At 34.7% G+C, this 22,681-nt stretch overlaps 6 protein-coding genes across 7 annotated transcripts; 5 read left to right on the top strand and 1 right to left on the bottom strand.

Annotated features, from left to right (window-relative positions):
• Positions 1-77: 77 nt before the first annotated feature.
• LOC114729987 (putative invertase inhibitor) lies at positions 78-530 on the top strand. Its single transcript, XM_028917006.1, has one exon. The coding sequence runs from the start codon at positions 78-80 to the stop codon at positions 528-530; it is 453 nt and encodes a 150-aa protein (XP_028772839.1).
• An 837-nt stretch (positions 531-1,367) lies between these two features.
• LOC114729986 (putative invertase inhibitor) lies at positions 1,368-2,009 on the top strand. Its single transcript, XM_028917005.1, has one exon. The coding sequence runs from the start codon at positions 1,368-1,370 to the stop codon at positions 2,007-2,009; it is 642 nt and encodes a 213-aa protein (XP_028772838.1).
• A 2,093-nt stretch (positions 2,010-4,102) lies between these two features.
• On the top strand, positions 4,103-5,043 carry LOC114730010 (putative invertase inhibitor). The gene has a single exon (XM_028917031.1). The coding sequence runs from the start codon at positions 4,147-4,149 to the stop codon at positions 4,702-4,704; it is 558 nt and encodes a 185-aa protein (XP_028772864.1). The 5' UTR covers positions 4,103-4,146; the 3' UTR covers positions 4,705-5,043.
• A 1,064-nt stretch (positions 5,044-6,107) lies between these two features.
• LOC114730000 (ras-related protein RABH1b-like) lies at positions 6,108-10,889 on the top strand. The gene is made up of 6 exons (XM_028917017.1): positions 6,108-6,328; positions 7,666-7,736; positions 8,424-8,512; positions 9,118-9,229; positions 9,910-10,000; positions 10,444-10,889. Exons 1-6 carry the CDS (start codon positions 6,212-6,214, stop codon positions 10,582-10,584), a joined length of 621 nt encoding a protein of 206 aa, XP_028772850.1. The 5' UTR covers positions 6,108-6,211; the 3' UTR covers positions 10,585-10,889.
• Positions 10,890-11,894: 1,005 nt separating this feature from the next.
• LOC114729999 (expansin-like B1) lies at positions 11,895-13,872 on the bottom strand. The gene is made up of 5 exons (XM_028917016.1): positions 13,679-13,872; positions 13,462-13,568; positions 12,958-13,139; positions 12,729-12,861; positions 11,895-12,429 (listed from the first exon to the last, which is right to left on the bottom strand). Exons 1-5 carry the CDS (start codon positions 13,821-13,823, stop codon positions 12,229-12,231), a joined length of 768 nt encoding a protein of 255 aa, XP_028772849.1. The 5' UTR covers positions 13,824-13,872; the 3' UTR covers positions 11,895-12,228.
• A 4,606-nt stretch (positions 13,873-18,478) lies between these two features.
• Positions 18,479-21,085, top strand: LOC114729998 (transcription factor MAMYB). Of its 2 annotated transcripts, XR_003738799.1 has the most exons (2): positions 18,479-19,517; positions 20,440-21,085. XR_003738799.1 is itself a non-coding variant. In XM_028917015.1 (1 exon), the coding sequence occupies exon 1, from the start codon at positions 18,497-18,499 to the stop codon at positions 19,448-19,450; it is 954 nt and encodes a 317-aa protein (XP_028772848.1). In that variant the 5' UTR covers positions 18,479-18,496; the 3' UTR covers positions 19,451-19,757. The 2 variants fall into 2 exon arrangements, 1 of the variants encoding a protein (XP_028772848.1); XM_028917015.1 differs by lacking the exon at positions 20,440-21,085 and having other exon boundaries at positions 18,479-19,757.
• The last annotated feature ends 1,596 nt before the right edge of the window (positions 21,086-22,681 follow it).

The following is a 22,681-nucleotide window of genomic DNA, read 5'->3' as shown; positions in this document are numbered from 1 at the left end:
AAACAGAATGAAGTTTGGCTTCCATCTCCTACTGTTTTTGACTGTGTTGGAAGTCTCAATTGGCTCCGATTTCATTAATGAATCTTGCAGAGTCGCCTCAAAAGCAGACCCAAACATCAACTATGATTTCTGCGCTGAGCCTTAAAGCCAAGTCCCCAAGTCCACCCACTAGTCTCGAAGAGCTTGTAGCCAAGTCCATTCAGATAACCAAGGCCAATGGAACTACCATAATCTCCACCATTTCCAATCTCTTGAAGGATCCCGAGTTCAGTGACTACGCCAAGAAATGCTTAAAAGATTGTTCTGATAATTACTCAGACTCTCTTTCAGATTTGGACGACGCCTTGGGTGCTTTCAGGTCCAGAGATTTCAGCTCTGCTAATATCAAGATAAGTGCAGCAATGAATGCCTCTGCTACGTGTGAAGACCGGTTCAAGGAAGGGAAAGAGAAGTCTCCTTTAACAGGAGGCAAAAAAGTTTACTTTGAACTCAACGCAATGTCTCTGGCTTTTATCAAGATGCACAAATAGTACTCCTCCGGTCCCTAATATAAGACCTAATTAATTGTTGAGTTGATTTTGATCCTAAATATAAGACCTATTTATCAATTTTTTCTAAATTACCTATGTGAATATTCCTTCAACCATAATCAAGTAGAAGAGGAAATGAGGGTATTAAAAAGATGATTATGGTATTTTAAAAAAACATGTCATATTTTTTATAATTAACTAACTTATCTAACTTTTTTAATCTCATTAAATTAATTAAATAGGTTTTATATTAAGGATCGAAAGAGTACAGTTTTTGAAATGGGCGGCAACGTGCGATATCTTTCTCTGTACTTGTCTTGTACTATGATGTCTACTGATGTTGCATTTGACTTTCACATTGGAATTCGACTTGTGGTTGTTTTTTGTTTCTCTCTTTTGTTATAACTTTCAAGATTAAATCTTGCCATCCTATATATATAAGAAAAGTAGTTACACCAATCCTCCACCATGAACTCCAAAACAAGCTTATTGTGATTGAACTTGGATAAGTGGATGCGTTGAGAATGAATTTGACCCTTCTGTGATTCTGAATTCTGGGACTGCTTCACGTGGAACCTTTTAGAACAGTAAGAATGAAGGTTATGAGAAGTGGAGGAACAACTTGTTTGTGACTTTGTGGTGCTTTGTTGGTTTGTTTGGACAAGCTAAGAAGAAATTAACCCGATTTTGAGAAATCATTCCTCAATCTGAATTAGTCTAGGCCTGCTAAATCCTCAAGTATGAATTACTGTGCATTAAATTCATGGTTTTACTCAAGTGGGACGTCTGAGAATTAGTGGGACATATCAATTAATATTCCAATCTGTCAATCAGTGAATGGACCTGGCCAATCTATCATTTCTCATATTTCTGTACATTCCAAGTTCCGATTCTGAAGCCAACAGAAAATCAGAGAGAAAAACAAACAACAGAATGAAGCTGGCCTTTGATCTGATCCTACTCCTACTGATTTTATTTGTATTTCAAGTCTCAAGTTCTGGCTCTGATCTTATTCCTGAGTCATGCAGAAACGCATCAAAAGATGACCCAAACATCAACTATGGTTTCTGCGTTTCAAGCCTTGAAGCCATCTCCCAGAACCCACCAAGCAGACTTGAGGAACTCGTGGACATGTCAGTTCAGATAACTAAGTCCAATGCAACCAACATAGTTTCCACCATTTCCAGTCTGTTGAAGGATCCCGAGTTCAGTGATTATGCCAAGAAATGCTTACAAGATTGTTCTGAACTTTACTCAGACTCTGTTTTAGATTTGGATGACGCCATTGGAGCTTTAAAGTCCAAAGATTTCAACTCAGCAAGTACCAAGATAAGCGCAGAAATGAGTTCTTCTAGTACCTGTGAAGACCAATTCAAGGATGGGAATGAAACGTCTCCTTTAACAGAAGACAACAATACATACTTTGAGCTCAACGCAATGTCTTTGGCTTTCATCCAGATGCAGAAACAGCGCTCTTGATAGTGACTCTCTGCCATAGCAAATTACCGATATCTCTGCTCTTAGCATTGTGGAATCATATAAAATGATGAATTTGTAAAGTTCAAAGTTATGTGTCTATGGAAATTATCGATGGCCTTTTAAAGTTATTTGTTGAAATGTGTGTACACTAGATCGATCATCTACCGTTAACTTCAAGAAGTGATAAGTTCACCCACTTTGTCAAAAGCCAAATGATCCCAAAATGCTAAAATGTATTTTGATTTGACAATTATTTAATCAATTGAGGAGTTTAAGTGGAGAGGTTCCGCGCCTATGGAAAGTATCGATGGTCTTTTAAGGTCCCCGCTCTTTAATTCCCGTTCTTTTCAACACTTGCTTTTTTTGGTAGCAATCATCATCATCATTACTAGTGTTGCTCAATTTGTTTTCCGCTTTTTGTGTGTATGAGGAGCTTGGGGTCTAAAATGTGCCTTTCTTTAATGCTTTCTAATATCTTTTTGTAGTATTTCAACTTTTAAATTTTTTTTGCTTTTCACCATTAGATTGTACTTAAAATTAGTGGCATTCTTATATCTTATAGGCATGAAATGTTGTGGTTTCAAATATTTTTTATGATTTTTTTTAAAAAATAAATCATAATAGATCAATTTTAGGGTGTTTTTTCTCTGAAAAATCATAGTAAACAATAAATCTGTATTACTCACTCCGTTCCTTATTATAAGAAACAAATAACCAAATTATGTTGATCAAAAAAACAGTTAAAATTAGTCGAGGACAATTAATGTGTAAAAAGTATAATGTTTTTTCCAACAATACCCCTATTAATAAGGAGAGAGAGTATGAGAGAAAACAATTAAATTATTAAAAAAAGAGAAGTGGGAGGGGGAGAGAGTATGAGTAGGAGACAAAATAAATAGGGGTAAAATAGGAAATCAATACAAAAAACTAGAGACAACTTTTAAGTGTCTCTTATATATGGGAACATGCCATAAGCATCAAATGTCTCTTATAATAAGGAACGGAGGGAGTATTTCATATCCATAACATATCAAAATATAATCATTTTACATAGAATTTAATAATTAAGAGAAAATATTTTAAAGGTTAAGAAATTACAAAACACATTAGAGTGTGGTATACTAGAGACTCCAAACTGGTGCATGAATGTCCATTCTCATAATATATTTTAAGCGCAAAGAGTTGTTAATCATTTGGGTCATTTTACGGGGAAAAAAAAAAGACTCCTGTTGAAGGAAAGAAAGAAAGAAAAAGAAGACTTGTTACATGCTTAAAGAATACTTCATCCTGTGGTTATTATAAATTTCAAATAAATAATTTATAGATAACAAATAATTAGTTAAAAATAATAAATAGATTAAAAATATACTTAAGGAGCATCTAGCATATTATTTTCGTAGCAAAAACACCCTAGCAGTTATTTGCTATTAAGTTTGATTGTTAAATTATGTAGTTTGACCAGTGTTTTTAATGGTCAAACTTAATAGCAGATAACAATTTAAGACAGAAATGCTACAAAATAACTTCCGGAGCATATAAGAGCAAAAATTTTTTTTTAAAATACTGGGTGCTCTTTCATGAATACTTCTGGAATATTCAAACACTTTATCCTATTTATATATATATTTTAAATATGCCCCTATAATAAATGATAAAAAAATAAAAAAGAATGTATGGGGAAATGTGGTAAGAGAGAGTATGACAAAAGAAAAAGAATAAATAATTAAGAACAAAATTAAAAAAATGTATTAAATGTTAAGACAAATCAAAATTGAATCTTATAAAACGGATAACATTTTCTCTAAATTTAAAGCTTATATATAGAACCGCACAGAGTATAAACATGAAAAAACTGGACGTTTTGTGAATGAAACCTTCCTAGGAAGCTTCTAGCTTAAAACCCTTCCCATGAAAGCGCCATTTAACAGTACTATCTTCATAACAAGACGTAAAAAGCAAGACACTACTCTCTGCTTCCTCCACTGGATCATCCATAAAATTTAAAAATCTACTCAGCAAGTAGGAAATTTCCTTCCCACTTAGCCAAATCCCTCACACGTATATATATATGAACCGTATATATTCCCTCTTTAACTAGCTCTGCATCAGCTAGTGTAAACCATATATTTAACTAATAATGTCTCAGTCTTCTCTTCTCTTCCTTTTCTTCTTTGTCACTACAATTTCTGCAGTAGCTGCAACTCCCTGTAATGACCTGATCGACCAAACCTGCAAAAAATGTGAGAACCAATCCATCATCTTGAACTACGGCTTATGTTCGTCGGCTCTTGGGGTGATTCCAGTTAGCCATGCTGCGAATCTTCAAGGGCTGGCCTTGATCGCCATGGAGCTGGCTCTGGAGAACGCAACCACCACACGTTCCACCATTGAAAAGCTCATGGATGATGAAAACCTTGCGACGTCGTCGTCGAGGGCTTGCCTGAGAGACTGCTTGGAGCTGTATTCTGATGCGGCGTGGAGGATCATGAGCTCCATCGGAGCTTTCTTGTCTGAGAATTATGAGTCGACCAAGACTGGGATGAGCTCCGTCATGGAAGCCGCCTCGACGTGCCAGAGAGGGTTTGCAGAGACAGGCGAAGTGTCTCCGCTGACGAAGGAGAATTACAATCTCTTCCAGTTATGCGGGATTTCTCTTTGTATCATCCAAATGTCTACCCCAGTAACGCCTTCTTAATATATTCTCCATCAATCTTCAGCTCTGCTTCCGTCTTCTTGTTCCTCAGATGATAGCAGGAGTTGAGGGACGACGGAGAGATATATTCATCATGCGAATATGGAAAGGAGGAAAAAGATGGGATTTGAAGACCTTTAATATATATGTTTCAACTATTTCGTTTAGTTCAGACTTTAGAATGTCGTGTGTCCTTAATTTATAAGATTAGGTTAACATGGAATGCCTGGTGGATTTCTTGATGCTGAAGCTATTTTGAGGCAAACATGGCATTAGCTATATAGTTCATCCTCATATGATATATCAAGCATTATGCAAAGACAAATATTGAGTTTTACACTACCTTCTGTTCTTAATATAAGATTTAATTAGCTAATTTAAAGAACTTAAGAAAGTTACTAAATACTTAATTATAATAAATATTACATGATTTCTTTAAGATATTTATTTATATGATTAGATTATATATAACTTATAAGTGAGTCAAATTAGTTTGGAGAAAAGCGATAAATATGAATATTTTAAAATAATTTAATAACTTTTTAATTTTTTTAAAATTAATTAACTAGATCTTATGTTCAGTAGCAAATATAGTTTTATAATATTGCTCACCCAATCCTCTAAACTCATAACCCTCGCCAAAAAGAATAAAAGAAAAAAAATAAATAGTTGCTAGTAACAAAAAGATAAATAAAGAAAAATAAAAAAATTTGAATTTTAAAATTCCAAATTAGTGTTATTCACTATACTTTAAGAACAATTGACACAACATTTGAAAAATAAATAACAACACATTTTTATTTTTTGTTTGAGATTTTGAAATTTTAAAAATATATTTTTGGAATTTTTCCAAAAATAAATAGTTCAGTCCCATTAAAAAGGAAAAGGAAAATAAAAGAAATATAATCCATTTTAACCTTATCATTGTACTAGTATATAATAATTTAGCTTTTTTTTTTCATGCAACTCAGAATATCCTCAAATCATTCTGGTTTGGGGCTAATTTCTACCGAGCCGGAAATATCAATGTTATTTCAACTAACCGCTTATTAGTAATAATTTAACTTTTTTATTTGTAACGTTACTCATTTCACTTCGGACATTGGTAGATCCGCACCCCATTTTTTAAAATTGGTATTTTAAAAAAAATTTCCACCATCAAATAGAAATCGGAAGGTGACGACTGACAACTCAGATCACAGGGACATAAATGATAAATCACATAACTATTTCGTGATTTAAATTTTAAAGAACTTATTAAAAAGTTGCACAGTGAAATGGTTTTTTTTTTTTTTTTTGGGCTCTCCAATTCCACTAAACCAATCCTAGTTTTGTAGCGTTTTTGGTTTTTCGATTTTACGCTCAGATCATTCGGATTGTAGCAAATCTCGGCGTTCTCGCTTACCGGGATCAGACCAAACCGAACAAACAATTCGGAATCGGCGTTCGTGCCCGGCTGATACACACCACTGTGTTGTTACACTCTTAATTTTCTCTCTGTATCAGTAAAATGGCGCCAGTGTCAGCTCTAGCAAAGTACAAGCTGGTATTCTTGGGAGATCAGTCCGTGGGGAAAACCAGTATCATCACCCGTTTTATGTATGATAAATTTGATACCACATATCAGGTATTTGTCCTAACACACAGATCCAGTTTTTTCTATGCAAAAAATACAGTTGCTTGTTGCTTTTTTTCTTTAGCTGTGATTGGAATCTGAAGAGCTTATGAATTTGGGAGTTCGGATGGGACTTTGTAAATCCATGTTTGTTTGATAGTCAGACGTAGCTGCGTGATTGAACTGAGAACATTGTGAATATGCATTATTACGCTAGTAATTTATCCCCCGGAGATCGTGCCTTCCGGAGGAAATATGAAATGTAAAGACAGCCAACTGAGTATCATCGATGTTGTGTGTTCTGCTTAATGCCGACAACGATTATAGCTGATCATGTGTAAGATTCATTTTCAGGACAGCTTAAAGCGATCACGATTATCCTCTGTGACATTTCATTCAGTTCTGCGATGGTTAATGACCTTTTGAAAAACTAACATTGTAACTTTTAGGCTGTGGGTCCTGCTAATTTCGATCAATGTTTCTGTTAACAGAACTATAGAAGACATCTCTGTGACTTGAGATATTCTTCTTTAGGTACATTAACCCACTAGTTATCCGATCCAAGTCATTCTTTCTCAGGAAGATCAACCAAGTGAAATATTTGACGGTCACAAGGCAACTCAAGGAGAGCTTTGGTGGAGGGATAGAACAGAGGAAAAATATACTATTCTTATGTGTTTGCTACAATATTTATTGCTAAAAATATGAGAAATTTACGAATTTTAAAGCTCAGCATGACATGACTGGGTGAATCAAAATTTTTTACATGTAATATTTTTATAAGAGATAAGGCGTCTTGCAATTCATGTAACCTACCCCACCTAATAAGATAATACTTGTTTCTGTTTTTGTTAATACTTTTATTACAGAACTTGGTATTAAAGATAAATAAGAAATAGTACCTAAGTTCAGTCCTATTATAGTGGATAGGTGCTCCAGAAATCCTGAATTACTGATGGTCGAGTTCTCATTAGAAGCAAAGTTCCTGTGCACATTGCTCATTTGATTGCCTTCTAATTTTAGTTTGTCCTCCAAATTTCGTCATTTTATCCCCTCATGTTTGGCTTTCGCTCTCTTAAGTTGCCTCCCGGTAAATCTGCAATGTAGCCATTGATTGTGGTTTGCATATTCACCAAAACAATCCATTCTTTCAATTAAAATGTATTCCACATATTTTCAGCTTAGTCTGTTCATATATAAATAAGGTTTAATTAACCATTTCCATATTGCTTCCCTCCTAATGTGAATACATGTAGGTATTATACTATTTGCATTTCCCTCTTTTAAAATTGAGTTTACAATTTTATCTTTCTCTAGTACTAAAGCTTATTTTTCTTTTTGTGATGTAGGCTACAATTGGCATTGATTTTCTATCCAAAACTATGTATCTTGAAGACCGAACTGTTCGGCTGCAGTTGTGGTAAGTTGTAGGATCGTCATTCTGGAATCTACCAATAAATAATCAACAATAAAATGATATTTTTGAATTGCATTACATTCTTAGATATTGAAGCCCCACTTCCCTTTTAATAAGAGGTGAAGGATGATGTGACGCTTCAACTTCTCTTTGTCAATTTGATGTTTATCTTGTTTCTTCTCTAGGACATATATTTAACTTCAAAGATTTGTTCTGTGCACCAGTGGTGGAGTTTGATGATATGATGTTTTCCGATGGTTTTACATATTTTTTCTCTTCTTCATTCGTTCTTGCTATTCTACCAATTTATAGGTTTTTCGAATTTATCTTATATTTGTGATTCTTGTTTAAAATCTTCTATGTGCTCTCCTGTTTAAATCTGGATTTTTGATTGAAGCAAATGGGTTTTAACTCTGATTGACTGATTGAATTCTGGAATGATGGTAATATTTATAAGGCATCTTGGAATATGCATCCTGTGGTGCAAATATTTTGCTGTCTGTATTTTGCTTTGATTGTCTGGCCTTGCTTCAAGTGCTAGAATAACACATATTGGTAAATCGGTCTGAGGTCCATGACATTGGTGGTATTGGCATATATTAGGTTTCAGGTTTTTGAATTATTCTATTTCATCGATGTATATATCAATTTGTGTTCAAATGCGCCATTCCTTTTGATGTTTGTTGACAGGGATACAGCTGGACAGGAGAGATTTAGAAGCCTTATTCCAAGCTACATTAGGGACTCATCTGTTGCTGTCATCGTTTATGATGTTGCAAGTATGCCATTTTATATATATTCTGTATCCTATTCCTTTCTTAATTCATTTTCATTTGACAGCATTTGCATCTTAGTAATGGTTAGCCATAGTTTCCAATATAGGTTTTGGTCTTTCATTTAGACTTCGGCAGGTTTGCAAGTATTTTCCACCCTAGAATTTATAAAGATAGACGAGCGATTTCTGATAGGTATATGTGTGTGGCACATATAAAATTTTGTATCTTTTTCATCCTGTACTAGCAGTTCATTCTGTTCCCTTTCTTTCCAGATATTTGTGGAATATTCTAGACAATATCGATTTTGGGAAGCATAACAAGCTCACTTTCCTTCCTTTTTTCCCCCTCTAATGAAAGACAGAATTATAATGAGCGACTGGTTTCTTTATTTATTTTTTAAAAGTGTATGAACATTACAACCATAAAGCTGGGGCAATAAACAGGGGACCTCCCTAGACCCTATAAATCTTCTCTTACAGGTGCAGCCTTTGATTCTTAGTCACCATGGATCTCTCTGCATGGCTTGAATCACATGTGCATCATTTTTTGGGCAATTTCATTACACTTTGAATGGTTCTTTCTAATAATTCATTATTGTGATAATATAGGCCGGCAGACTTTCCTAAATACAGTGAAGTGGATTGAAGAAGTCCGAAGTGAGAGGGGCAGTGATGTCATCATTGTTCTTGTTGGGAACAAAACTGACCTTGTTGAGAAGAGGTAATGACTAATGAAAAAAAGTCCTACTTTGGTGATGGCTTATGCTGGCCTGTTTTCATTGTGCTTCTATTTTGTCTTGTGACCGACCTCTACCTTTTACAAGTTCATTAGGTAGTTACTTGGTATATAGATGAAGCTTGTGAATAGTAGAAAAATAATTGTCGGGTTGCATGGGAGTAGGCCTTCCGCCCCCTCACTTTTGCTATAATAGCATATAAAACTGTCCATACACAGGGACGGAGGGACGTTGAGGATGGGGTGGGGCCATTGCTTGCCCCTCTCCATATATATGTGTTTGTGTGTGTAGTACTGAGATGGAGTTGGAGACAGAAGGCAGCAATGGCGGTATCGGTGAGAGTATGAGATTTTTGGGATGTGTCTATGTGGGTTCTGAATGAATGTTCTCAATTCCTTCAAACAAGATCTCTCTCTTCCCAACATCACCAATCCCATTTTCAAATATATACGCACCTATTCTCCCACTGTCCAATATACTTCATGGAAGTCCTTTCAAAATGAGGCCTGGATTGTTGTGACACTTTAGTAGCTTGAAGGGGTTTGACTGTTGAGATATTCCATGTGTGTACACTCTAGTTCTCACGTCTTGTATGTACGTTCTTCTGCACTCCTTGCGTTGGCCAGACCCTAGCCTTCTGTTTATGAGAAATATTTTTTGCCAGGCAAGTCTCCACAGAGGAAGGGGAAGCAAAAGCCCGTGATCTTAATGTTATGTTCATTGAAGCTAGTGCCAAAGCTGGCTTTAATATCAAGGTAACCTTCACCTCCCCTGGCCCCACCTTATTATTTTCAGTGACTTTCTTTTTTACAGTGACCAATGAAATAGTCATGCTTGTGGGACTCTGGTTGAATGCATTTTCCTTCTTGATTAACATGGAAGAGCAAGTAAATAAAAGTTTTTTGTTGACTAGTCTTGTTCATATGCATAATCGTGGAGAGTTTTTCCCTGATGAAATTCATGTCTCAGACCAATGTCCACTAGTCAATTACTCTATATTTCCAACAAATTAACAAAGTTTTATCCATCTACTTATTATACATATGAGGGTTTTCATAAGTCCAATACCCTATAGTGTCAATTACTGGATTACCTGGCATGCTTTTTTTTTTGTCTTCAATTTGGAAATTTTCTGTAGTTTTTAAGTTTTTATGAATACTTGGTGCTCACACTATTGCTTTATCAAACCGATATCCAGGCTCTCTTTCGGAAAATTGCTGCTGCGTTACCTGGGATGGAAACATTATCTTCCACAAAACAAGAAGATTTGGTTGATGTGAACCTCAAGTCTTCTGGTGGAACTGAGTCTCAGCCTCAGTCTGGTGGATGTGCTTGCTGAATGTGCATTGTGTGGGAGTTTCGTATCGTTTTGCTTCTTTATTTTTGTTTGGCGACGCCCTAAGATCTGTAAAGGTTTTGATTATAGTCTTCTAGACTTAAACAGCATAATGTGGAAAAAAAGAGTTCAGAATACAAGTTGAGAGAGGTAGCAACAGTGAACAGATTGGTGATGGTTAAGACTGTTGTTGGTTAGGTTGTTTTAAATTATTGTTTCCATAACACTCTTAAGATTGGCCAACTTGATATTTAGTTTCTCATTGATATCTTTGAAAAACATTGTCGTTCCCATATTTATTTCCATCATTTTAGTTGTTTTGTTAGTCTACAAAACACAGGCTCACTGTTTCAAACTACTACCTCCTCTTCTCATTATAAAACGTCGTTTACAGGCCCTTCTCAACCAAAGCTCAGCCAATTGGTTGCTAAGGGACAATTGAGTTATAGAGTAATATGTACCTAGGAAGAAAAGATATTTAATTCTGTAACTTTTACCTCAAGTTTTACTTTACCTTTTTTAATTTCTTTTAGCTCCATAAAGTGTTTTTTAACTTACTTTAATTTTGATTTTTATATCATAATTTTATTTAACTTTTTTCCTTCCTTAATTTTAGTTTGTATTGTATTTTTAATTCTTTAATTTATTTGGTTTTAATTTTTTTAACTTTATTCTAAGCTGTTTTTGTCGCACATTTCGTTTTATTCTAGTCGGACTCAATTTAGAAAAGATTATTATTATTATTATTTTTTCTTGTGTCCATTGAGATGAAAAAAATATTTAAGTATTTTTTTAATTTTAAAATACATTCGAATACGATAAAATAATAAATGAAAGTAAAATTCAACATGCACAGGGAGAAGATAATTTTGACTTTCAAAATATTCTTGGGAGTAAAATAAGAATGATTTACTTTTCATGAATTCTTAGAAACAATTATGGCACAGCTTTCACAGAGAAGTCTTCATTTATTTGTTAAAAATAATAAAAAAAATTACGTTCAATTCTTTATTTTTTTTTCCAAAGCAAAAATCTTTATGTTTTTATTATTATTTTCTCCCATCAAAAAACATGCAAATATATACATATATGGACTCAATAATAAAATAACACACATAGTATTTTTGTAAATAACTATAAACATTTTTTTGCGATCTATATGTAATCCTTTTTTTTGTGTGACGATCTACATGTAATCCTTTGGTTATTGAATTGTATGCCTGTCATATTTTTAATTGAAAATATGACGGTAAAGATAAGAAAAAAAAAAATCATCGTATAGTTCTCAAAGAAATTTGAAACAAGGTCAGCCATTGTCAATAGATAAATCAATTAACATAACTATTAAATTGCATTACATTCCAAATAAATTAGATACAATTAATGTTTAATGGGAAAAATAAATGAAAAATCTCTCAGAATTTGAAAGAAGTCGAACTTATTCTTTATATATAAATTGCCTAAGCACTAAAATTAAAAAAAAAAAAAGAAAAGAAAAAGATGCCATCAGTACTAATTATAGGAGCTACAATGACAATTGGAAAAATATATATTATTAATAATTATGATAACTTATTTCCTTGAGTAAACAGAGATGGCAAATGAACAAATCATATTGTGATTGTGGTGTATGTTCTCTGATTCTCTCTACTGGCTCACTTGAACTCCAGAATCATAGGTTTCTCCAGCCTTCCAGTCTTGAGGAATGTTATTCACAGGAACAACCCACGTGTCTTCATCATCATCACTAAACAACATCCTCACTGATAAAGGCCCACTTGGAGGAGAGTTCACAGTCCACACAGCTCCAAAACTCCTACTCAGCAACTTGCAAGCAAAGTTCTTGGTCTACACACATTAAGCAAGTAGCATATTATAAATATTATGACTTGTTCCTTAAATTTTGTTTTAAGCCTGCGAGCTTAATCTCAAAAGAATAGCCTGTAAGAAAACAAGGGTGCCAAATTGTAATCTTTCTGAAATCATCGGATGCTCTCACCTAAAGATTAGCATGTTGGATGCAAGAGCCTCTTAAATTTATAAATCTCACTTTTTTTTTATAAGGCTTGCTTTTTGACGTGGGACTCATAACAAAATTGTGCAAAATTCTGTCCATGACTGAGATGAAAAGGAAGCAGAAAAAATACCTCACAGAGCTGCACAGCAGTGATATCTCTTTTGCCTTGTTGGTACTCTATGACGAAGGCCAAGTAATTGGGGTTGCTGCTACCCTCATGGATCTTAAAAGTGATATTTTTGGCTGGGTAGCTGCATGAAACTCTGGACACACAAAGAAATGGCGTCAGTTTATACCTATGAACCAAACATCTTACTTTAATCATTAAAAAAGACGAAGATCTTAAAAATTAGAATGACCTTCTGTATTCAATATCAGCGACTCCGGAAGCCAACAAAGTCGCAGCAGCATCACTGGTCTGAGCCATATGAGTGAAAGCTCGTTTGCTCAGAATGAAATCAGTGCCAGGACCTGAACCTTGGTCCGTTATCACTATCGTCACGCCATTGTCTGAGCAATAACCACTGTTCTTACACCTCACCTAAACAAAACCACCTCATGAAATCAGTCGCTGCTATTACTGCTTTGCTTTAATTTGCTCATAAAGCTTACATGCAAGCTAAATTCACGGCATATAGAACCATAATCATGAAGCCATAAAATCTAATGAACACGAGTCCTTGGAAAAATCACACCCCAAAAGCTAGCTGTTGAAGTTGGATAGCCCAAGATTTTATAAGGTCCCCCTTTCGAGATAACCCTCCCAATATGGTACTCATGACATATAGATAGCTTAGAAAATGAAGAAGGGATTAAGAATTTAGACGATGACTATATGTGTGTGTGTGTGTGTGTTTAGTGACCTGGTAACAGGCACCACAGCCGAGACCATCACGATAAAGAGCAGAAGCTGCGGATACGTCCCCGCCATTGACTGTAGCACCAAAGGAGCCAAACCCACATGCACCAACTGCGATATTTAATATAAAAAATGTATCAGAAAACATGTTTTATTGTTAGAAATTAAATCTCAATGCATGTTTGTTTCTGGGTTGTCTTAAGAATTACATATGATCTTACCAGCTGTTCCTTGTTCGTCAGAGTTCGGGTAATAAGTAGCTCGAGAAGATATAAAACAATCGGAACACGCAGCTTCGGCTGCCAGATTTTGCATGAAAAGCAAGGTGGTGGTGAGAAGAAGAGAAGACAAAGCAGAGAGAGACATATTTGGATGTATAAGACAGAACACAAAGCAGAAAGAAGTATGGAGAAAACAATGAGTTGCTGATGCATGGAACCAACCAGAGATGGTCCTATTTATAGAGACTTTGGTGAACCTTACCGACTTCATAGTTTTGACATTCCAAAAGTAAATATTAAAAAAAATAAAATAAAGATTCAACCTTTGCTTGCTTCCCAGCTACCCTCGGTTTCATAGATGTTGAATGCCTTTGACCTTTCAAATTGTGTTATGAGCCCTACATTGGGAGCCTCATCACAAGTGGTGTGAGATTTATAAGTTTAAGAGGCTCTCTAGGCTAATTTTTTGAGATTGGACTCTTTCCTTGAGCTTATACTCATTATATTAGTGCTTTCATGAAACCGATGTGCAATTATGAGTTATACATTGAGGAGCTTTACAAGTGTTGCAGGGTTTATAAATTCAAGGGGTTTTCCCTCCTAATAGGTTAGTCTTTTGGGATTAGGTTTTTTCTTTAGGTTTATGCACATCATATTGGTGTTTTCATGAAGCCGCTAGGATGTCGGCTCTTGAGGAGGATGCATTGTTATGAGTCTCACATTGCGAGCCTCATAAGTGTTGTAAGGTTTATAAGTTCAAGGGGTTTTTTTCTCCTAATAGGCTAGTCTATTTTAGATATTATTAATCAATAGTTAATTCATTTCTTGTAATTAGTCCAATAACGTTTATCTGTTGTAAAGCTACCTACTTAGCCATTGTGGCTTCGGTGGTCCTCTCTTTCATATGCTTTCAATTGAATTTCCTTTGTTTTGGTCAGTTTAATATTTCTCACAGAAACCACATGAATAATATTACGAAATTACCAGAGCCAACACGAAGAAAAACCAAATGCGGCTATTGACCAGTTGTACACCTAACTAGGTCAAAACCAAAGATGGAATTGAATTTGAATGCAAGTAGATGAAGAGAAATGTGGCGTGAACTCAAGGAATCAAACGGTTAGGCCCTTTGGCACCTTGTCTAAACTTGAGAGTTATGGGAATATCTTAGTTTTCCCACTTGGAAACTCAAGGAACTTGTTATATATCTCAGCGTCAACACTTGGAAGCTACAGTGGAAATATTAATCTCTTTGATTTATTTCTCATGGAGGGCAAGGAAGTGATAATTCTCAAATTTGATGGAACTAGCACTTCCATGGAACTAGCTTGCATCGAACCAAACAAGCCAAAATCCCAGTTCCGTCCTCAATTCCAGCTATATCTCCTCAATTCAATGGTGCCAAACGGGTTAGAGAATGGGTGGTTCCAGTTACAAGACTTGAGCACAAATTGCAGAATGGAAAATGGCATACATCGTGGGGGTGGGCCTTGGTGTCATTATAGCGAACCTAAGATGCTATGAATATCTACTAGCAGCCACCCCATTGGGTAGATAAATTAAAGCTTATCAGTTTTGAAATTTGAAAGTCCTGCGAAGGGTCTGTGCCTGGATTTTTAATTTTATATTGTATGTGCAGGAGGCTGCACATTTTCCATGGTCGATTTCAAAAGATGCTGATGAGAGAGATTGCCAAGAACCAAGTTCTGTGAACCACGTCAGCTATGACATGGAATCCATTTGGGAGTTCTCTGGACCCAACGTGGCAATAATAATGATCCATTGGTACAATATGCATGTAATACAGCTATCTTTTTTCATACCCCAAGTTCTGCAGAAGGGAATGGTGCGTATAATACTGGTATACTACCTTTTAATATAAGACTTTGTTTAACTTTTATTTTAGTCTAAATATAATATCTCAATCCATTTTGTTTCCTATATTTATATATTTTTTTAATGTAGTTCTTCTAATAATAGTAGTTCTAGTCAATACACTTGATTAGTAAGGATATTTTAGGAAAAATAACACCTATTTATCACAAATAACTAACTTAACTTATTTCTTTAATCTTCTTAAATTAGTCAACTGGTTTTTATAATTAAGATCGGAGGTAGTAACACATAAGTTTGAGTAATAAGTAGGTTCTAGTGTTTTTTTCTTTTTCAAATATTATCCAACCAATACAGAGGTTTTTTTTTTTTTAGCATGGCACATTTTTATTTATAAAATTTGAGTTCTTGACCTTATTAAAAAAAAAAAAATCAGAGTCTCATCATCTTCTTAACCCAACCATATATTGAATTGAATATATTGTTTTCCATCCCTCGTCCTTGGGTTCATCGGATGAAGGGGTTGGACGCACTCATTGAGGGAGTGGATTCAACCTAGAGCATGTCGTGGCATTGAAAGAGACATCTTCAAAGCCAAAACCTCAGCTCGTACCATGTGGTAATCCCTCCCGTGGAGCTCTCCCAGTCCTAGTTGTTGTAGCATTGGGTAGGATTGGGGTTAAGGGTTAATTGGATTATAGGTAAGCCCAACCCTTTTCTTAAAATTTAGTCACAAAAAAAAAAAGAAATATATTGTTTTGCTAACAAACAAAAGTAGAGGTATTCGACCAACGGGGGTTGGGTCTAGCGGAAGGGGCTAGTCTCCCACAACGTGGTGGACCAAGGTTCGAATCCCCGCTGGGAGAGGTGCCCACATTTAGTGCCCGACAGTATCTCAAATAGGATTGCCTCTAATAGGAGGATACCTATGCTTTAGCAAAAAAAAAAAAAAAAGTAGAGGTATTCGAAGTTAGCAAGCAAGCAATATATTGAAAACAACTAGACTAATGTGTGTGGGATGGCTCTTCATGATGGTATTGCCCATACGCCCCACTTCCCAGCCATAGTGCTTAGCGCAAATCAGTTTGGAACTTGTGACTTTCTCTTTGGGCCACCTAGCACTAGTGAGTTGGGACACTATAGAATTATTGCGTCATATATTCAAGATATTAATTGAAGACATGAATCACAACACTTATATAATTTTTAAGGGGTGGATACATATTACTTATAAAAAGCAAATCAAATTATTTCTGACAATAGTAAATAACTCTCTTGGCTTATTCTATTGCTGTTGGTGTACTTTTATTTGAAGTTAGTTTACATTTTTTTTTATCAGAATTTTACAATCTTTTTTTTTTCAATTTTTTTCAAATCGAAGTTTTTAAAATTTTTCGTCTCCTTCTTTTCATTTCCCTCATATAAAAAGAGAAAATTTAAAGGGAATTGGCTCACTTAGCTTTTCCTTCTCAAAAAGTTTAGGAAGTGTAATAGATTAATTAAGTGTACGTTTGTTTTGGTGTTTTTATACATTCTAACTTACGTAAACGTTTTTAGCCCCAAAAAAACAAAAAAAAAGCACATGTAAACGCTAAAGATCTTGGTCAGTTTTGTCAACCTTCAACGCAGACACAATCTAACAAAATTTGTTAACATTTCATAGATATCCTATAAAGCTTGACGTGAAGCATCAATGTGATGTTAATTAGGCGGAAAAACTACTAATATTATGACGTACGCCTTCCATCAACGTTTATTATAAACAACAATTATCAAAATTATGCGGTTCAAAATGTTAATTAAATTTAGTTAAAAATAATATTACTTTCGGTTTTAATTATAAGACCTCATTACACCGGAGGTAGTAAATGTGTAAGACATATATTTTTTTCCCCTAATTTTACCATTTAATTGTAAAAAGAGTATATGAAAGATAATAAGTAAAAATTTATTACAGAAAGATAACATGGCATACATTTAATATGGGTAAAAGTGAAAAGACAAATTTAAAATTTTAGGGGGGAAAAAAGAATTTGTTTCTTATATTTAAAGACACCACTATGAAAAATACTGTTTCTCACAAAAAGAGATGGAGGGCATCCTAACAGGTTGATTGATTTAATTTACAAAATAATTGACACCTAAACTTTTTAAGAATATGAAATCTTTTATATAAATTTATGAAACAAGGTTTCATGAAAAATTAAAAGAGATTGTTTTACCCATTAATTTAATGTTTGGAAGATTATACTCCTCTATTTCTTAATGTAAGATTTAATTAACTAATTTGAGTAGATTAAAAATATTAACTAAATTAGTTAATATGATATGTTTTTTCTAAAACACTCTAAGTAGTATCTTTCTTAATTCTCTCTCTTCTTTTCATATTTGAATATTATTGAGAGAATATCAATAGGGTTCATTTGAGAAAAATTGATAAAAATGTAAAATAGATCTTACAAATAGGATCAACTTCAACTTCCTAATTAAATTCTATATTAAAAACCGGACGAGTATTAAACTAGCCAGTTCATTGATAACTCAATTGAATTGGTTAGATGACAATTTGATTTGCGTAATTCTATTAAAAAAAAAAATTTCATGCCCAAGTGAAATTGAAACTTACTCATATTGTTTGAATTAGCAAAATTAACAATGATACCAGAAGGACACATTAGTCCATGCTAACATGTATGTTCCTGCTCCTATCTTATAATACTAACAACTTTATATGAATTAATAATTAGTAAAATTAATTAAACTTGGTTTTTTCAGATATTAAAATTATTATTATAAAAATTATCAATAATATAGGAGTTTAGTTAATTAATTAGAAAGTTTTATAATTAATTAGGAATACCAAATGGAAAAGAAAAGGATTAGTATTGTAGAATTAATAAAATATATAACGGGTGATCTTCTACGCGCGACAAGCCATTAAATTGGTAAGCTTGAGAGTCAAGAGGCACATAAAATATCGTAAGAATGGAGTTCTTCGACGAGGACGCTAGGCCAAGGTTCCTCTTCCAATCTCAAGCTAAAGCTTCTTCTGCTTCAGATTCACAAGATTACCACAAACCCAGCAAGCCATTCCTCTTCTTTACCATTTCACTTTCTTGCCTTTTCTTCGCTCTCTCAATTTTCTACCTCCAATCCGAACCCTTTCGATCCATCCTAATCTGGTTCTCTCTTTCTCTCCTCATCGGTCCCTTTGCTCCCATTTCCCTCACCGGCGGCGACGTCCGCGTCGGCCATGGTTCAATTGTTGAGTTCCCCAATGAAGAAGTCGCAGTCGATGAAGACACAAGCAAGAGGTCTTCTCAGAAGAGATCGAAGGCTCGTAGATCTGAGGATACAGCGATCGGTCCCATCGTCTCGATTGATAGCGTCAACACGTCTGAGCGGGCGGAGAAGAAGAATCAAGGAGTTGGTGGAAATGGTGTGGTATTGAATGAAGAGAAGGAGTGGACTGAAGAAGACGTTGAGATTTTGAAGAAACAGATGTCGAAGCATCCGGTGGGAAAACCTAGACGATGGGAGGTAATTGCAGAGGCATTCAGCGGGCGGCATAGGATGGAGAGTGTCATCAAGAAGGCAAAGGAATTAGGAGAGAAGAAGCTTGATGACTCTGACTCGTATACACAGTTTTTGAAGAAGAGAAAACCGGTGGATAAGAGACTTGATAATGGGAATGGAGATTTGGGAGGTGAACCGGAGGGGAAAGCTGACGATGGTACTGGTGAAGGAGCTGGAAGTGGTTGGAGTGCAGGGGAGGATATTGCACTGCTTAACGCTTTGAAGGCATTTCCAAAGGATGCTGCTATGAGATGGGAGAAGATTGCGGCTGCTGTACCGGGAAAATCCAAAGCGGCTTGCATGAAAAGAGTCACTGATCTGAAAAAGGAGTTTAGGAGTGCAAAAGCTGCCGCAGATGGGTAGATACAAAGAGGAAAATCCCTTGAGATCTTGTCAGTTTAATCTGCGAGAGTGTGAAATTAGTTGAGAGGTAACTGATACCTATTTTGTTTCAATTTATACTTCATTGTTAACAACTTCAGTTAAAGCTGAATAAGTGATGCAATTTATTCAAATGAGGTCTCTTTTTCCTGTTTTCATAGTCATGGGTTAAGAGTAGCATTCATGCTGGTTTCACTATCATTATATAGCTGGCAAAATTTGTTTGTGACATTATTGAAAGTATTGCTTCACCAAAACTAGTTATTTATACAAATTTTGCTATGTGAAATTATATATCCATATGCGTTTGTTTTAGCACATAGAGCGACATAAAATGTACTAAATATAGCAACCTGAAGCATCGCATTGATTTGTTGAGGTGAGTTGCTGATATCCCCACCGAAGCCCTTAGGCATAGAACGCATAGGAGGGAGGAACAAAAGGAAAACCGTTGCCATATTGCCTTGATACGCACAACACCTTTCTGTGGATGAACATAAGCAGTTTTAGATTAAAATAAGAGTGACGAGGCAGTTAATGAAATGAGAAAAAAAGTAGCATCGAGGGGACAAAAAATGACAAGTTATATCTGCTTGCAGAGAGTCACAGCATGGATCTATATTTTTCTTTTTCCTAGTACAGATGTCTTCTGATTGGAAGTGGTACTATTTAAGACATTGTCGGATACTAAATGTGAGTATTTCTCTCTTACTGTGGATTCCAACTTTAATTCGTCACGTTATGATATTAAGATCCGCTAGACCTAACTTGTTAGTAGCATAGATCTATTTAAAACATAGCAGAAAAAGCGTTTCTTTTTCAGGCTATGGAAATGAAACTGAGCACCAGGCCCTTAACAATTTCATTCCTTGCATGCTATTAAAAAACACCTTTGCCATATTCTCCCCAGGCAGAGTTTTGCAACTACATTTTGTTCTGTTAATGACTAACGATATACGTTACGAACACAGAAACCCAAGAATCCGTGAGGCATGATGAAGTTTCTTGAACTACGAAAAGCAGCGTGCTAATGTCTTCTAATATCTACATTCTGTCATTGGTAATTTGGTATGCTTCAAAACCCAAAGCTCTAGTGTTGCTTTGGCCTTTGGGAAGAGTTGTCCTCTATATTGAAGAATGACAAGAGTTTCACTCTTTTAATTATAAGCTGCTTCGATTTCGCCCTGTGACTCATACTTTCAGACTTGTATAGTCTGTGTCTAAGGAGTAGCTTTCCTCAAGTTGAGCATCTTCTGAATGAAGCTTCTCCCTACTAAACAAGTACAGAACTATGTCATAACAGACATCCGCAATGTCCAATCTGACAACGATTTCAGTGAGATCATGGGTATATCGAGCTGCAGAACGGGGTGAGCCTTCAGAAACAGAGGATATGTAGTCATGTGCTCCTCCTGGTACCAGAGGATCGAGGAGTACGATGCAACCTAATCAATCAATGTCTATTCAATAAAATTCGCGTCACGTTAATCTAAGCTATACTTCCATGTAGGCTTTTTTACCAATATTTTATGTACGGTAACAAACAAACAAAAAAAGACCAAAATGCTTGAGAAGTATTTATCAGACACTTGCATTGAATCTCATTCTTAGCAAGAATCATTTCAACTTTCATGATCTCACGTAAAACAAAATTATTCTTGGCATGATTTCAGTTTTGTCCTGTAGCATCACATTTTCCTATATAATATTTTGATACTCCCTCCATTCCTTATTATAAGAGATAAATAACCGAAATACGTTGATCAAAAAAACAGTTAAAATTAGTTAAGAATAATTAATGTGTAAAAAGTATTTTTTTTTCCAAAAATGCCCTCATTAATAAGGAGAGAGAGCATGAAAAAGAACAATTAAATTATTAAAAGAAAGAGAAGTGGAAGGGAAAGAGAGTGTGAGTTGGAGATAATAAATATGGGTAAAATAATAAATCAACACAAAAAAGTAGAGACAACTTGTAAGTGTCTCTTATATATAGAACATGCCATAAGCATCAAATGTCTCTTATAATAAGGAACGGAGGGAGTATTACTTATAATTTATTTTTAACATGTTTCACAGAACTAACAAAAAAAAAAAATTTAAACCTTCTTAGTTATGTCTTAAATTTAATAATTTTCTAACTTGATTTCCACTTAACATATATACCTCTTTCTGTTCTTAATATAAAATCTAGTAAAAGTGTTGAATTGGGTCATAAATATAAGTTTTGAATTTATTTTATTTTTTAAATTTATAACTTCTTCTACAAAATATCCCCATAAATTGTTAGGGGTTTTCACCAAAAAGTAATTCCAATGTATAAGATTGAAGATGGTACAACTAATACCAAAACATTATATAGGAAAGTGTGATATTCCTGGACAAAACTAAAATTATTCTTGCCAAGAATGATTTAACTTTATGTATGTTAGGTTATGAAAGTTGAGATCGTTCTTGCCCAGTAGCATTTTGGTAAATATTTCCCACCAGTAGCATTTTGGTAAATATTTCCCACCGTGTAGCATTTTGGTATTTTTTGTACCGCACGAAGCAGGAAGGTAAAAAAGCCCTTCCATGTAGTATACCAAAAAACATAAATAAATTCACTCAAAATAAGTAAGCAAGTAAATAAATAAAGCACCTAGTTTTGCATGTGTGTACCTATGCGGTAGAAGCCAGGAGAGCCCGGAGCAAAAGCCTTCGGCCTCATATTATGAGAGGAATAGAATGAAAGCAAAATGATAAAAAAAAAAAAAGATTATGCTGGATACTTATATAATGATTTTAACTACTCCTATAATAGTTTTGACTATTTAAAATATGTCAAAATCACTAATTTGTCATTTTAAAATCTGTCAAAATCACCTTATGAGGTGTTTGGTAACATGAAAAAGTGCGTTTAAAAAGTACTTTTCTACAAGACGAGGCAAACTCTTCTATATATTTATTTTTTTGTATATTTTAAAGAGAAAATTCTAGAAAAAGCCTTTGGAATATAGAAAATTTCATATTGGATTCTAGAATTTTGAAAATGACAGAAAGAGTCATTGACCCAATCTGTCATTTGTGAAATTAAGATGAATTGACAATTTTGCCCCTAGTTAAGCAAAAGTGAGTAGTTATTCTCTAAACAAATCTAGGTAACGCTTACACTGTTCTAGTGATTACAAGATTAGTTGTAGTTAATAATAAGGTATCTGACTATGAAAAAGTGAG

The sequence above is a fragment of the Neltuma alba genome, unplaced genomic scaffold (genome assembly GCF_004799145.2).
Source record: "Neltuma alba isolate B1F8T4 unplaced genomic scaffold, ASM479914v2 tig00012697_pilon, whole genome shotgun sequence".
In the NCBI taxonomy this organism is placed as follows: domain Eukaryota; kingdom Viridiplantae; phylum Streptophyta; class Magnoliopsida; order Fabales; family Fabaceae; genus Neltuma; species Neltuma alba.
This window is presented reverse-complemented; position numbering and strand designations above follow the sequence as displayed.